At 38.1% G+C, this 13,830-nt stretch overlaps 1 protein-coding gene across 4 annotated transcripts in view; it reads right to left on the minus strand.

The window, feature by feature from the left end:
* Window positions 1-6,639, minus strand: part of ANTXR2 (ANTXR cell adhesion molecule 2) — a 104,512-nt gene extending 97,873 nt beyond the window's left edge. Inside the window, exons 1-2 of one of the 4 annotated variants that reach the window (XM_072405297.1) lie at window positions 6,501-6,639; window positions 5,935-6,120 (exon numbers count right to left, since the gene is read on the minus strand). In XM_072405297.1, the coding sequence (XP_072261398.1) occupies window positions 5,935-6,101 (167 nt within the window). In that variant the 5' untranslated portion in view covers window positions 6,102-6,120; window positions 6,501-6,639. The other 3 variants (XM_072405295.1, XM_072405296.1, XM_072405294.1) reach the window with 3 other exon arrangements.
* Between the last annotated feature and the right edge of the window lie 7,191 nt (window positions 6,640-13,830).

The raw sequence follows: 13,830 nt of genomic DNA on the forward strand, positions 1-13,830 counted from the left end.
AGATACAGATATAGATGGATAGATAGATAGACAGATAGATAGATAGATAGATAGATAGATAGATAGATAGATAGATAGATAGACAGATAGATGTTCTCTTTAAACATTACCTTTACATTCACACTGTAACCATTGTGAAATAACAATACCAAGCTTATATGCAGGTACAAGTGGTCTGAATGATATTTCCTGCCAGGGTCAGGTTGTGTTTACATTGGACATTTTAGGCAGCGCTTTGATTAATTATGTTTGCGCTGCTCTGGCCCTGGAAAATAGCTTTATGCTGGAGAGTATGTTTTTGGTTATTATTATTCTTCTTTAGTTTATCATGAGCATACAAAATTTGCTTGTACTCCATGCAATCTTACTATGTTTAGTGTGCTCCCCCCTCATCCCAGCAAACACCCACAGAATGCAGTAGTGTATATTTTGTGAGATAAAACAAACCCCATGCATCAAATTAACCAGAGAATCCCTACAAAGTCAATTGAACTTTTTTCAACATTCTTATTAATAGTATAATTCCCTGGTGAACAGACTCAATTGTATATGCAATATTCCTAAATAGGGTAAAAATCTAAGTCTAGGTAAATACACTATAGTTTCCCTTTAATGGAAGAAAGGAGAGATGAGGAGAATTGTTTACAGATCTCCCAGCAACATTATTAGGGCAGTCTCTGCAGCAATACACACAGCACTGAGCTGCTGGTCTGCTATTATAATTTAACAAATAACATATGCACTGCTGGCTTTCAAAGCATTAGCAGTTTTAACTATTACATAGTCTGGATTTTGCTTTTTAAAGTACATTACAATTAGTTGCATATTTTTTATGCTTCTGTTTAGGATAATTAGAACTTATACAATCGTTTCCTTTCTATAATAAGACCAGAAATGTTTAAATGAATGATCCCTCAGACTGTACTCCAGCTCACATGCTAGATGTTACTGTGTTGATCATGGACAATATAGTAGGCTTGACCCTAAGTTGATACATTAGGCCTGATTTATTAACGCTCTCCAAGGCTGGAGAGGATACACTTTCATCAATGTAGCTGGATGATCTAGCAAACCTGGAATGGATCTGGTCCATGATTGAATATATTTGCTAACTAATAGCAATTGACTTTAAATAAATCCATTCCAGGTATTGCACGATCACCCAGTTTCACTGATGAAAGTGTATCTTCTCCAGCCTTGGAGAGCTTTAATAAATCAGTCCCAATGTGTAATGTTTATCCAACTCAGTTTAGTCATTGTTTAATTTGAATTTGGCACACCAAAAGGTTTTCTCCAATGGTGGATATCCAGGAAGGAAAGTGAGGGTGGAATGTCAAATGCATCAAACCAATATACAGTAGGATAGAGATAAAAGCAAATCGGTAAAGGATTAAAACTTGGGCATTGGGAAATATCCAATAAACAGTATCCCATGCAAAACAATCAGCCATTACAAAGGCATTAATCAATAGGCAGGTCAGGAAGGAGGGCAGGAAAAGAGTCCACACAAAAGCATGTTATTTGGGCTGGACAAAGATACTAACAAGTGTACACGCTTCTGTCCCTTTTTACTTTCCCATGCACCTCTAAAAATGCATTCAACAGTTCCAATCTACATTTAGGTTAAAAGTGCCGCTTTTATAAGAATATTGGTGCTGCCACTGCTAGTATTTAAAATGCTTGTTGTCTAGCTGTGTCTGGTTTCTGTACTGAATCACTGACTGGGAACAAACATACAGCAAATAAGTATCAGAATAAAGTCAGCAATCCTTATCTCAGGGTTTGTTCTAAGTTCATGACTTGGAAAGTGTTGCAGCCATCAGCCAATGTGTTTACCATATAGTATCTTTAAAAACAGATTTCAAGTAATGTGGGATTTATTAATCCTAAAATAGAGAACATTCAGCTAAGCCTTTCCCTTTTAAGGTGCCATGAATGTTCTGTGCAGTCTCTGCCCTGCTGCAGTATTTTTAATTACAATAACAAAAATATTATTATTATTATTATTACACAGTATTTATATAGCGCCATCATATTATGCAGCGCTGTACAAAGTTCATAGTCGTGTCACTAGTTGTCCCTCAAAGGAGCTCACAATCTAATGTCCCTACTACAGTCATATGTCATTAATGTAGCCTAAGGTCAATTTAGGGGGAAGCCAATTGACCTAACTGCATGTTTTTGGGAGGTGGGAGGAAACCGGAGTACCCGGAGGAAACCCACATTTATCTTATTTTACTGCAAAACTACAACAGGCAGATTTTAGGTCTGTGCGGCTAGATGTGGTAAAAAAAATAACTTCCTTGAAAGTGCACAAGTGTAAATGTACAAGACTCTGTAAGTCAAATACAATGTTTCATATTCTTCATGTGCTCATATCATGTGACATCCTAAACCACAGGCCAGAAATTCTCAGCATCACACTCAAGATTTTGAGAAGATTGATGAGTGTTGGACAAAGCAATGTATGCAGTCACATCTGTATGTAACTGGTGAAATTAAAACCGCTACAGCATAACAGAATAGAGTCAAAATGGTGAATCTAAATCCAGTGGTAATTGCTGGCAGTTACAAAATTCAGTGTCGAAATAAATTCATGTCTCCTCTCACATGAACGGCCATAACACGCAGCAATTATAATACAGAGAAAAACCATGCCAGCACATTTACAAAACCAGCAGATGGAAAATTCATAGTAAATGGATACATAAATAAGTAGAAGGCAAGCTTTTAGGTCACCACCGTCCACACCTCCAGTCTCAGATTTTCAAATAACTCTGGTAAGATATATTTGAAAACATAAGACAGAAACCTTAGTGCTTCCGCAAAGCTATTTACCAAACTTTAGATTGGGCTCTAATTTAAGATTCTGAAACTGTTTATGTAAAAATGGGTCATTTACCATGGACTCCTGATACACATGGAGTTTTACAGGCAGAAAGTGCCTTTTGACTTAAATAGCCCATACATACAAGCACACGTTTTCATGTTCTTGCACATTACAATGTAAGAAGACTGCAGCATCTGTGTAGTTACTAATGCATACCAATGTTTCTTTTTCCAGTATGCCCAAGCACCCCATAATTTGTAACTTGCATATTCTGTTCTTAATGACCACATGGAATCACTGAAAAATCTTTGTTTCCAGCCAATTAGATCAGAAAGTACCTAACACTTCTTTCAGGCTATGTTTGATGTTTAAATATTAAAAATAAAACATGGGATTCCCTCTCCTCCTGTTTCATTGTTTGTACTGGTTTGCCATTTGCAAACCCCTATTTATTGGCGCATAAAGATTATTAATCATAAAATGAGCTAAGTTATTCAAACAACACTATTGAAATAGAATTTTTTACAACCCTATGGAAAAATAATATTTAGAGGGAAGCAAGACATGAAGGTACAGTCATCTTTTGTGGTTAACCATTTGGGTAGCCATGCTACAAAAACATTGGACACCAGGTATCAGGTGGAAAACAAGAACTATCTCACAGGGTTTTAGGGTTTTCTATCTTATCTACTTAATTATGGTACATGGCAGCCTATGTGGGTGGCCCATACACAGCAAGACAGTTGTGTATCAGGACACTGATCTAATATTTATAGGTACTTGATGTCACACATTACATAACTGAGAAGCAGGAGACCCCTCTGAACATGTCACTGCACCCAACAAGACGTCAGAGAAGGAGTGCCTTTACTTGTCTTGCATGTAACTAGGATTTCTGGACAATTAGATGGAGAAAAGTAAAGATTTCCAAAAGTTGCCCATGGCTCCACTGTATAGGTTCTCCATTTAACCTGTCCTGGTGACAAGGGCAAGAAGTCTGGGAAATCTCAATTATTATTATTATTATTATTATTATTAATAAACAGGATTTATATAGCGCCAACATATTACGCAGCGCTGTACATTAAATAGGGATTGCAAATGGCAGACTAATACAGACAGGGATACAGGAGGAGAGAACCCTGCCCCGAAGAGCTTACAATCTAGTAGATTGTAAATGTCAATCTGACATAGGATCTCACCTTTTCTATGCAGCTTGATAAATGGGGATATTGGCACCTGCAAAATATTGCACACCCCTGCTCTTTCCTCATTACCAGACTTATATGCTGTGGTTGCCTTTCTAGCTTATCCTTGGTGCATATGCAAGTTCTCAGCCATGCTATACTGCCTACAGTTTGACATATGGATCTAAATTGATTAATAAATTCTGGATTTATAAATTCTATCTAGATTAATAAATTCTAGATAAATTATAGTTTATGATATAGTTGGTATTTGAGCCTGGCACAAAATGGATAATAGCACACATAGCATTTATACTGTTTTCACTGTTCTGTTTTTTTTATGGTATGTGAAGCCTCTTTCTAACTTTTGTAAAAGAATGTTCACTCTGGCCTTAGTTAAAGTGTGACTCAAGGAAAACCCCTAAATACTCCAATAAAATACAGAGAGAGACAAGGTCATAGGCCAAGGATACCACCAAAAAGACACCCAAAAAGATAGCACCACTTTTCTGTTACAATTAAACAATACACTTCTGGCTGGTATCCAGTATCCAACCTTCTAACTAGACAGTAAAATAAATGCAGCAACATAAAGAGGTCACCCTTCTGTTTCACTATGTTCTCTACCCCAGTCAGTGGGCCTGTTAGCTCTCCAAGGCTGGAGAGAATACATATTCATCAGTGAAGCTGGATGATCCAGCAAATCTGGAATGGATTTCTTCAGTCATTTGGTATTTGCTAGACAATGTTTTGAACTCTGGAGCAGATCCATTCCAGGTTTTCTGGATCATGGAGCTTCACAGATGAATATGTATTCTCCCCAGCCTTGCAACGCTTTAATAAATCAGGCCCAATGTGTTTCCTGTAAATATATTTGCACTCATTGGCTTCTTCACCACTTCTATCTCTTCTCAACCGCAATATTAACTTTTGCTCTGGAATGCTGGGTTACTGGGAATAGTACTGATATCAATGACAAGAAGTCATTAGGTTTGTATTGTTAGTATAGTTAGGTTTGTATTGCTCTCCATGTCTCCCCTGGGATTCACCTATTTCCTGTAGTGTCCATTGTCATGATGACAGAAAGTGATAAGGAATCCAAACTTTGGAGCACAATTAGAGGGAACTTTTCCAATTTTCTAATAGCATACTTGTTACAGTGACAACTAAGACAGCAATTTCTTCACCTTACAGAGATTTTACTGTTATTTTTTTAAAGTTAAAAAATATCTCCAAAATGAAAAACATGCGTTTCACTTTTTCTACTCTATCCAAAAAAAAAAAAAAAAAAAAATTGTTGCCTTTTCCCTTATACTTAAGTTAGTTGATTTTTTTCCTAGGTCTCCTTTGTAAAACTCAACCTGTTGACTCTCCTTTGTCTGTATCACTTTAATAATAAAACTTCCTGGCTTGTAGCCCACTTTTTATACCATCATCTAACTTCCTTTAGTGCTCTTTGTTTCATACGATATGACTTGTATAAATATCGTACATGCTTACTGGAACTTCATGGTTCTTAAATATATATATACGGTACTGAATCACGTCAAATCTTCTAGCATGTACTATGAGTTTTTTTTTTTTTACAAACAGGATATCACTTCTTTGTGAATTAATAAATGTAGCAGTGTTAGACCTTTCCTGAACTTTTTATTCTATGATTTTGTAGGAAGGGAGATGGCGTGACTTTAGGGACAAATGCCTGTTCCATGTCAAAACATCTGCCTGACCTCTCTTGCACTCACGGGAGTAGTGGAAATTTGACACACACACACACAATGAGATCAGCAAAGAAAAGGGAGGATGCTTCAATTTCAGCACGCTGTATTAGTTATTAACCTCTTCTGAGCCTGATAACGGTAAAATTGTTAGATCTATCAAGGCCTTAATGTTCTTAAGGCCCAGTTCCATACTCACTTGTCCAGCACATAGTACAAGTCAAAGGCTCCTTGGCAGTTGGGTTCATCAGCCATAAGAGGAGAACTAAAAGACAGAAGAATAAGCACAGCAGATAGCATCCTCCAGATCCTTGGGAGCTCCTCAGTCCTGCACCTCTTCATTGTTTTTCCTTTATCTTCACACATGGGTGGGGATCCTTTAGTACTGCAATAAGTGAAATAGAGAAAAAAAAGCCTTAGGCAGAGTCTTCTTTTATGCAGAACAGTTTCTGTCTTTTTTACACATTTGCGTCCCTTCCCCACATACACACAGATACTATTAGCCTTCCTCTTCTATGCTTTTTGTTGTCCCTGGAGCCTGTTTCTCAGTTTCCCCCTTTCTTTCCTGTTTCTGATTTTGCTTTGTACCGTCTCTATTCCTGCTGTGTGTTCCAGCCAGAGGTCTTGGGATCACAACTGAGCTCCCTGGTGCTGCAGCTCCCTGCTTAGTGTTCCTTTTTAATCCTTTGTATAAGTTTGACTTTTTTGTGGCAGTAGTTTAGTTTTTTTTTCAGTTAGTGACGGTTAGTTCCCCTTGTATCTCACCTTATATAGAAAGAGGCAATCCGTTCGTTTGCTTCCTGCAGCTGTGAGTGATCTGATAGGAGTGTTGAGTGTATGACTGGGAGGGGTGGGAGTAGTCTAGTAGCAGCATGCTTGGAGCACACATAACTTTACTCACAATTCTAACTGTACTCAACTTCAGCCCCAATACTGGCTAAGTGGTTAACCTCATCCAAATCCAGTGATCACTATACCAAAAATAATACAACTCTGTAACTAAGATTTGCAATGTTGATGTCATATAAACACTTAAATCAAGAATAAACTCCATTATTATATCTGCACTGTACCCTTGTAAAATATCAAAATTACTGGCATCAGTACTGTACGGATTATTGTGCTTATATATTATAGCCTATTCATCTGACATTTGCATGCTTTGCCTGACAATTCAATGCTCCTATAATACATATTTTCACCTACAATCTGATTCATGATCCTATATAATTATCAGATATGAAGATATATGTTTGGGGGCACATATCTGTCACATGCAGAGATGGTTTAAGGCCAAATGGGACCTTGGACAAATATAAAGTGGGGGCCTCAAATGAACAGCATTTCAGCTCCCTATACCCCTGCCATCTAACAGTTTGCACCCTGAGCAAGACCCAGGCAATATGAGAGCTAATTTGATAGAGAAAGGTTCCTTTATAGTAATGGAGTAAAATTCATGATATCTTGGTCTCTATGCTTCACCTGCATTAACACAAAGACCAGAGGATCTTAAGGTGCGTACACACTTCCAATTTTTATCGTTCCAATCGAACGACGAACGATCGATTGGGCAAAAAATCGTTCGTAAAAAAGTAACCAACGACGCCGACGAACGAGGAAAGTCGTTGAAAATGAACGACCGGACCGGCGGATCGGATTGGACGACGATCGTTGAACATCGTTCGTGTGTACGGTCGTTCGTTGATCGTCCATGGGCTGAGCATGCGTAATGCACGAACGTTCGTTCACTTTCCTGTCGTGCACATAGTTCCTCTATCGTTTAAACGATCGTATCTATTGTGTGTACAATATCTACGAACGATCGTGTCGTTATCTCTATGTGCAGGATCGGTGCTATACGATCGTTCATATATATCGTGCAGGAACGTTCGTCGTTCGTTTTCCGACGATAATAATTGGAAGTGTGTACGTAGCTTTATTCACCCCATCTGGAAGCAATATGCACTCTACTTGTCCCCTCCTGGGGACCCCACATTCCTGCTTCAGGGTCCCCCCCCCCCGTGAAGTTAATGATAAGTGGTTTCATTTGCAAAGAGAACCTTGGATTTCAGTGGATTCACTATGACTATCATGTGAATTATGGGATATTTCCCCAACAGCTTATAGAAAGACATATTATTACTAATTTTAATTACAAACTTTAAAATTTTAACATCAATTATAACAGAGACCCTAAGATGTAGCACAGGGAACCTAAACATTCCACACGATCCTCTACAACATTTCTGATGCCTACATTATACTATGCAAGTTCTTAGGCTGATTGCACTATTTATTGAGTCACATATTTACATATGCAGCAATAGAAGTTGCAACTCCCTATTTGTGTGCTTGTTTCAGGCTGATGACCTAGAATTTATTTTTTATCATACCATGATCACTTTAAAGTTGAAAAAACATAACATAGTTATCTAAATAATTTGTCCATTCCTTTATGGTCTTACACAGCAATATACTTACCATTCTTTATAATGTTGAATTAATGGAGTGTTGTTTTCCAGGAACCCCTCCTTCAGATACATCTGTGACATCAGTTCTCTTATGTGACCACTATAAGTGAATCAAAAAAATGCACAATTCTTTTTAGTTTAGTTGTGTAATGTATGGTTGGATTTAAGTGATGACACAATACTGTCTGTATGTACGGTACATGATACATTCCCCTTTAAGTATGCTTCTGTAAACCATTGCACAGAAAACCAAATCCATTAGCAATGGCTATAGTGCAGACCTAGACATAATGGCTTCTTAATGCAATAATACAGTACTCATGAGATCTCACTGAAGTAATTATTTAACTACTTTATCTCCAGACTACATGGCATGCAAAGGACATGAGCTTCTTCATGAAATGCTTTTATCTTCCATGTCATCTTTATCTGTTTGTTTGGTGCTGCAGTTTGTATGTTGAAAATCTATGTTGTTTTAAGCTCACTGTTGTGTAACATACTAGATTTAAAAAAAAGGTGTAGGATAGTAAACAGCATTTTACAACATTTGCCTATTTTACCAGGGGAAGAGATTGAAAGACTTGAGTAAGGCTACAAATGCTGCAGATTTACATGTCTTTTTTTGATATCTAGGTCTGAAGTGAATTAAAAGGAATGGGTGGGCCAAACACTCCATCCCTTTCCCAGGCCAAGAATTGGAGGGTGCATTGGAGCACATGACAAATCCTAATGAAAAGGAATTTCCATTTCAGATTGTGGGATGATATTGGAGCTTGAGGCTAGGTGTGGCTCAGGAAGACAGGCCGATGTGAGGTCTATATGATGCATGTATGTCAAGAGGCTGGAGGAAGCCTGTATACGGGAAGAGCCAAGGAAGTCTCCTAAATTAGGAAGTTGGCAAAGCAGGCATGCTGGCGTCCCTTTTCAGAATGACATTTGTGGGTGACTTAGACTTTAAAGAATGCTACAAAGGCGACCTTGGGAGTAAGATGGGGCCTTGCTATAGGAGAGTTACTAGGAGCAATGGCATGACAGCGTGGAGACAGGTCTCCGACACTAATGAATGATTATCATCATTTTGAAATTGCACACAGTGATGTTAAAGGTATTTTCTTTTCTGAAAGAAATTCAAGACAGATACTTTATCTGAGTGCAGCTTGGTGTGATTTGATGTCTGCTGATTGAACTTCCTCTCCATTTTTTAGATAATCTGATATTACAAGGCACATCATATTATTCTGATAATAGTATAAATAAAAGTTTTACCATGTCAGCATATTTTGATTTCACAGATCATATGATGATTTTCATATTGTTAGTCAGTATTCAAATGTAAATTACCCATGTTTACTGCAAGCTAATACATTCCTCTCCTGATGTCTGTGCCAAAAAGTCTGCACTGTATTGAAATAAACAAAAAGCCATCTGAAGACTTCAGGAACCAACAATTCCTGGTCTCCCTCTGTGCTTGTAGTTTTATCCACTCGCTCCGTAGATAAACACTGTTTCCAGTAGTGATGTTAAAGCCAGTGAAAGGAACCACCAAGTGCAATGGGAGACTGAAAAAATGATTATGATGAAAGTGTTGGTTTGTAATATTCTTGTTGGTTGCTTTTAATTACAGCTCAACTGGTGGTCTTCAATCAAGAGAAGCAAGTTTTGCTATAGTACATATATATAGTACCATACATCATATTACATATAAAGTCAGTATGAATGTCTCAACATATATATATATATATATATATATATATATTCACTGAGCACAGTATCAGCACTGAGAAAAAACATTTGGAAGTTTTCTCTGTACAATTTCTAAGTAAGTAGCAGAAATATCATTGTTGTAAAGAGGACTTCTGGCATGGCTACCATCCTATAGGTTTACTTAAAAAAATGTAGCCTCGGTAATCAGTGGAGTACAAATATTGTAATATTTAGCGGATCATATTCTAAAAACCCTCCCCAGAACTTACAGAACGGGCTTTTGGTTTAGAAAATGATCTGCAATTTTTCTTTAAGATGGTATTCCACCCTCTACATTTCCACCTCTGTCAGCAACAAAAAGCAGTCAATGACTACATCATTCACCAAAACACCAAAACAAGGCAGAAAGTGTTTGCTGCTTTGAGCCTGGCAATGACAGCTGATCGGGGACATGTGTTGCCCACTAAGACCCTTTGAAAATGAAAATAAGTTAATCAGTCGGATAAACTGTGGCATGAAATATATCATTCTTCTCATATTTATCACAGCACGTCACATGTTTTTTTAATTCAACCAGTCACAGTTGTTCAGAGACATATGTTTTTTAGTGAGACCATTTGAGGAGGTAACTGGATTTATCAGTAAGAGAACTGTAGTATAAATAATAAAACTCCCTCTCTTCTTTACATTTAATAAAGCAATGACAGTAATGGGGAATGATTTGTAGGAGATAGTGAAGCAGAACAGGAAGGGACAACCTTTTATTTTTGTAAAGGAAGAAATAATACTGCTAACACGTCATCTTGAGTAAAAGGCAGATTAATATCCTGTCTAGTGAACGTGCCAACTTAGCCCATGAAGACGTTGGCTTGTTTACAGACTGAACAGAGCGAGACTACAAAGTAACTGTTGCAAAATAGCCATTATCATCTTAAGTTAACTTACGTTTTTCTACTTCACTGTGTGTATTCCAATGACTTTCTTTCTCTTTAGCTAGTACAAGTAAAAAAGCAGCATCATTAGCTCTAGCTGTAAAAGTAGCAACAGCAGTTGTGAATACTAATCAGCATAATGGCCTTTTCTCAGCTGCTGCAGAAATAAAGGCAACTATGGATGTCTTAAAGTTGTATTCAAGCCTTACCTTTCTTCTTCTACACTTGTTTTCTCCTGTAGTTAAAGTGAATAGTTTTGCTTCCCTGAACACTAACCTTCCACACAGAATGATTTATTAAAGCTCTCCAATGCTGGAGAGAATACACTTTCATCAGTGAAGCTGTGTGATCCAGCAAACCTGCAATGGATCTGGTCCAGGATTCAAAACATTAGCAAGCAAATTGGAAATTACTTTTAGGAAATTTATTCCAGGTTTGCTGGATCATCCAGCTTCACTGATGAAAGTATATCCTCTCCAGCCTTGAAGAGCTTTAACAAATCAGGCCCAATGTATCATGAGCGTCATTTACTGCATGATAGTCTACCAGCATCATCAAACCCTTACCTTTCACTGATCAGCACCTATCTTAGTCCTCCTCTTTAAGTGATTTGCTTTTCATCTAATGTAAGCGTCATGTGTGGGTGTTGGCTAGGGTGGGCTGTATGCAGAAATGCCAACTTCTTCAGTTGTAACCTACTTTTCTTTTTGTACAGGGGACTCCTATTATGAAAAGGTTAGTAGTGCTGGTTATGGTTTAGAGTTTTAGGCAACCCACAAATGTTAGAGGTTCGCTGAAAGTATTTCATGTTATATCATATATAATTAATTAATTTGGTCATTTTTTTATTTGTTCTGCACATGATGGGCCATGACTTACCACTATACCTTCTATGACTGGGACTTTATACAATATTCAGGACAGGAGAAATACTAATTGTTAACAATAAGATTTTGTAAGATCAAGCAAGGCTTTAATTTTAATCACAATACAGATGGACAACCCCAAACCCCATGACCTTACATGTTCTAGAGAAGAACACTAAACATTACACTAAAGCAATTACTACCAGCATGGAAGGAAATCTTATGTGTATTACATTTTGGGTAATACTATATATGTAAAAAATAAAATAGATGTAAAACTTACAGAAGTTTACTTCACTCTGTACCACCTCTAACTCCAATGCTGGCTTTCTCAATTAAGGAAAGGAATCCTGCAGTTATGTTTTATAGAATAAATCCCCCTCCCTCCGGTGTTCTTGTTAATGTGCATGCACAATGTGGCTGCAAAGTTTTTTGGTTTACCAAAGAAATGTATGGAGTCACAACATAGAATGTTTCTCTGGAAAAGCTGTGCGGCAGCAGGCAGGCACACACAAAACAGAGCACTAGAATGAGTAGGAAAGTAATTATTTGACCTGGTGGATTTGGGGGAATCAAAGAACAGTCTCCAAAAGATCCAGGGATTTCCAGGGACGGTTAGGAGTTATGTTACTTGTTTCAGACATTACCCATGAGGAATCAAATGTTGCTCCTCATGTGCATCCTTCACACCCCGTCTATCATTTCTTATTGTAGCAGTGGTCCAGGAGTAGGAGTAGTATGTAATGCTGTGGTCCAGCAGGGCATTGGGGTTGAAAGAGTGACAATGCATTGAGAATTTTACTTTCAGCATGTCAGAGCTTTTTCAACACAAAAATAAAGTAACAAGAAGTTTAATTACTGGCAAGAGTACCAGCTATTTTATGGAAGAAATTTTACCCCTCTAATGAAATTGCAACTTTCATTGGGGAGCGGGGCACATTCACTTTAAAGCTCAACTGAAATATCACACTTTGGTATCCCTTTATAGTTCTGTATCCCAAATTCATAGCTTGTGATTGATTTTTATGTTAGAAAACGCTTGAAAACCCCTTTTTTTCTCAATGAAACTGTTGCTTTCATTCCTTACATTGCTGTCCTCCGTGCTTGTCAAAGATAAGTAATACCCATTCCTCTCAGCACTTCAACTTCTTCATAAAGACTTGTTTTGCTGAGAAAGGTAGGTGGTATAGCTGACCGGTATATATATATGTTACTGAGATCAGTGGAGTACAGTGTAAGAATACAATGTGAGTGGTTAGTACAAAATCTACTAGCTGCATATCTATGTCTTTTTACATAAATAGTCCTTACCTTATATATTTTCTATTTTTCACTGTACATATATTTTAGGTCTGGACAAGAGATGCCTGCATGGGTCACTGAAGTTGGTTTAGTCATGGCAAAGTAGAGCGAGTAATGACTTTTGTATCTAGAATTCATTTTCAGCCATTTAGAAGAAAGGAACACAGGTGTAACATATCCACAAAGACACCTGGTAGGATTTTTTCCATTAAAGCCCAAATATGGAAGTAAATTTAAAATGTAACATAGTAGTTGTAATGCGCCTGGGCACACAAACCACAACCAACTTCAGATATCCTTGAATCAGGTTTATTCAAAACAGCACAGCACAGCAAGGGTTAATTTCAATCAAGCAAGGTACAGAAGGATAAGGCAAATGCAGGTCAGTAACAATCCGAGGTCAGGGCTGGCAGCAGGCAGAATGGTCAATAACAATCCGAGGTCAGGGCTGGCAGCAGGCAGAATGGTCAATAACAATCCGAGGTCAGGGCTGGCAGAGTTCAGTCAGAGTTAGTTTCAGACCGGGTCACTGAGGAGATGACAAGCAGATAAAGTTTAACATACACAAAGACACACCCAAGCACACTGTGGTAACAGAGGCTATAGCGGGCAATGGTGTAATGGACAGGCTCTCCTTAAATGGCCAGGATGACCAATCACCTTGCGCCACCTGGCACTGTCTGATAGGAGACTGAGTAAATCCCCTGCAGCTGATTGGCCGCAGGGAATTCAAACTAACTCTGTCCCGCCCTAGGGCGAGGCAGCCGAGTGCCACGCCCTCGGGGGGTACAAGAGGGACGCATGGTGACACGCGCACCTC

Source organism: Pyxicephalus adspersus, chromosome 3 (genome assembly GCF_032062135.1).
Source record: "Pyxicephalus adspersus chromosome 3, UCB_Pads_2.0, whole genome shotgun sequence".
Classification (NCBI taxonomy): domain Eukaryota; kingdom Metazoa; phylum Chordata; class Amphibia; order Anura; family Pyxicephalidae; genus Pyxicephalus; species Pyxicephalus adspersus.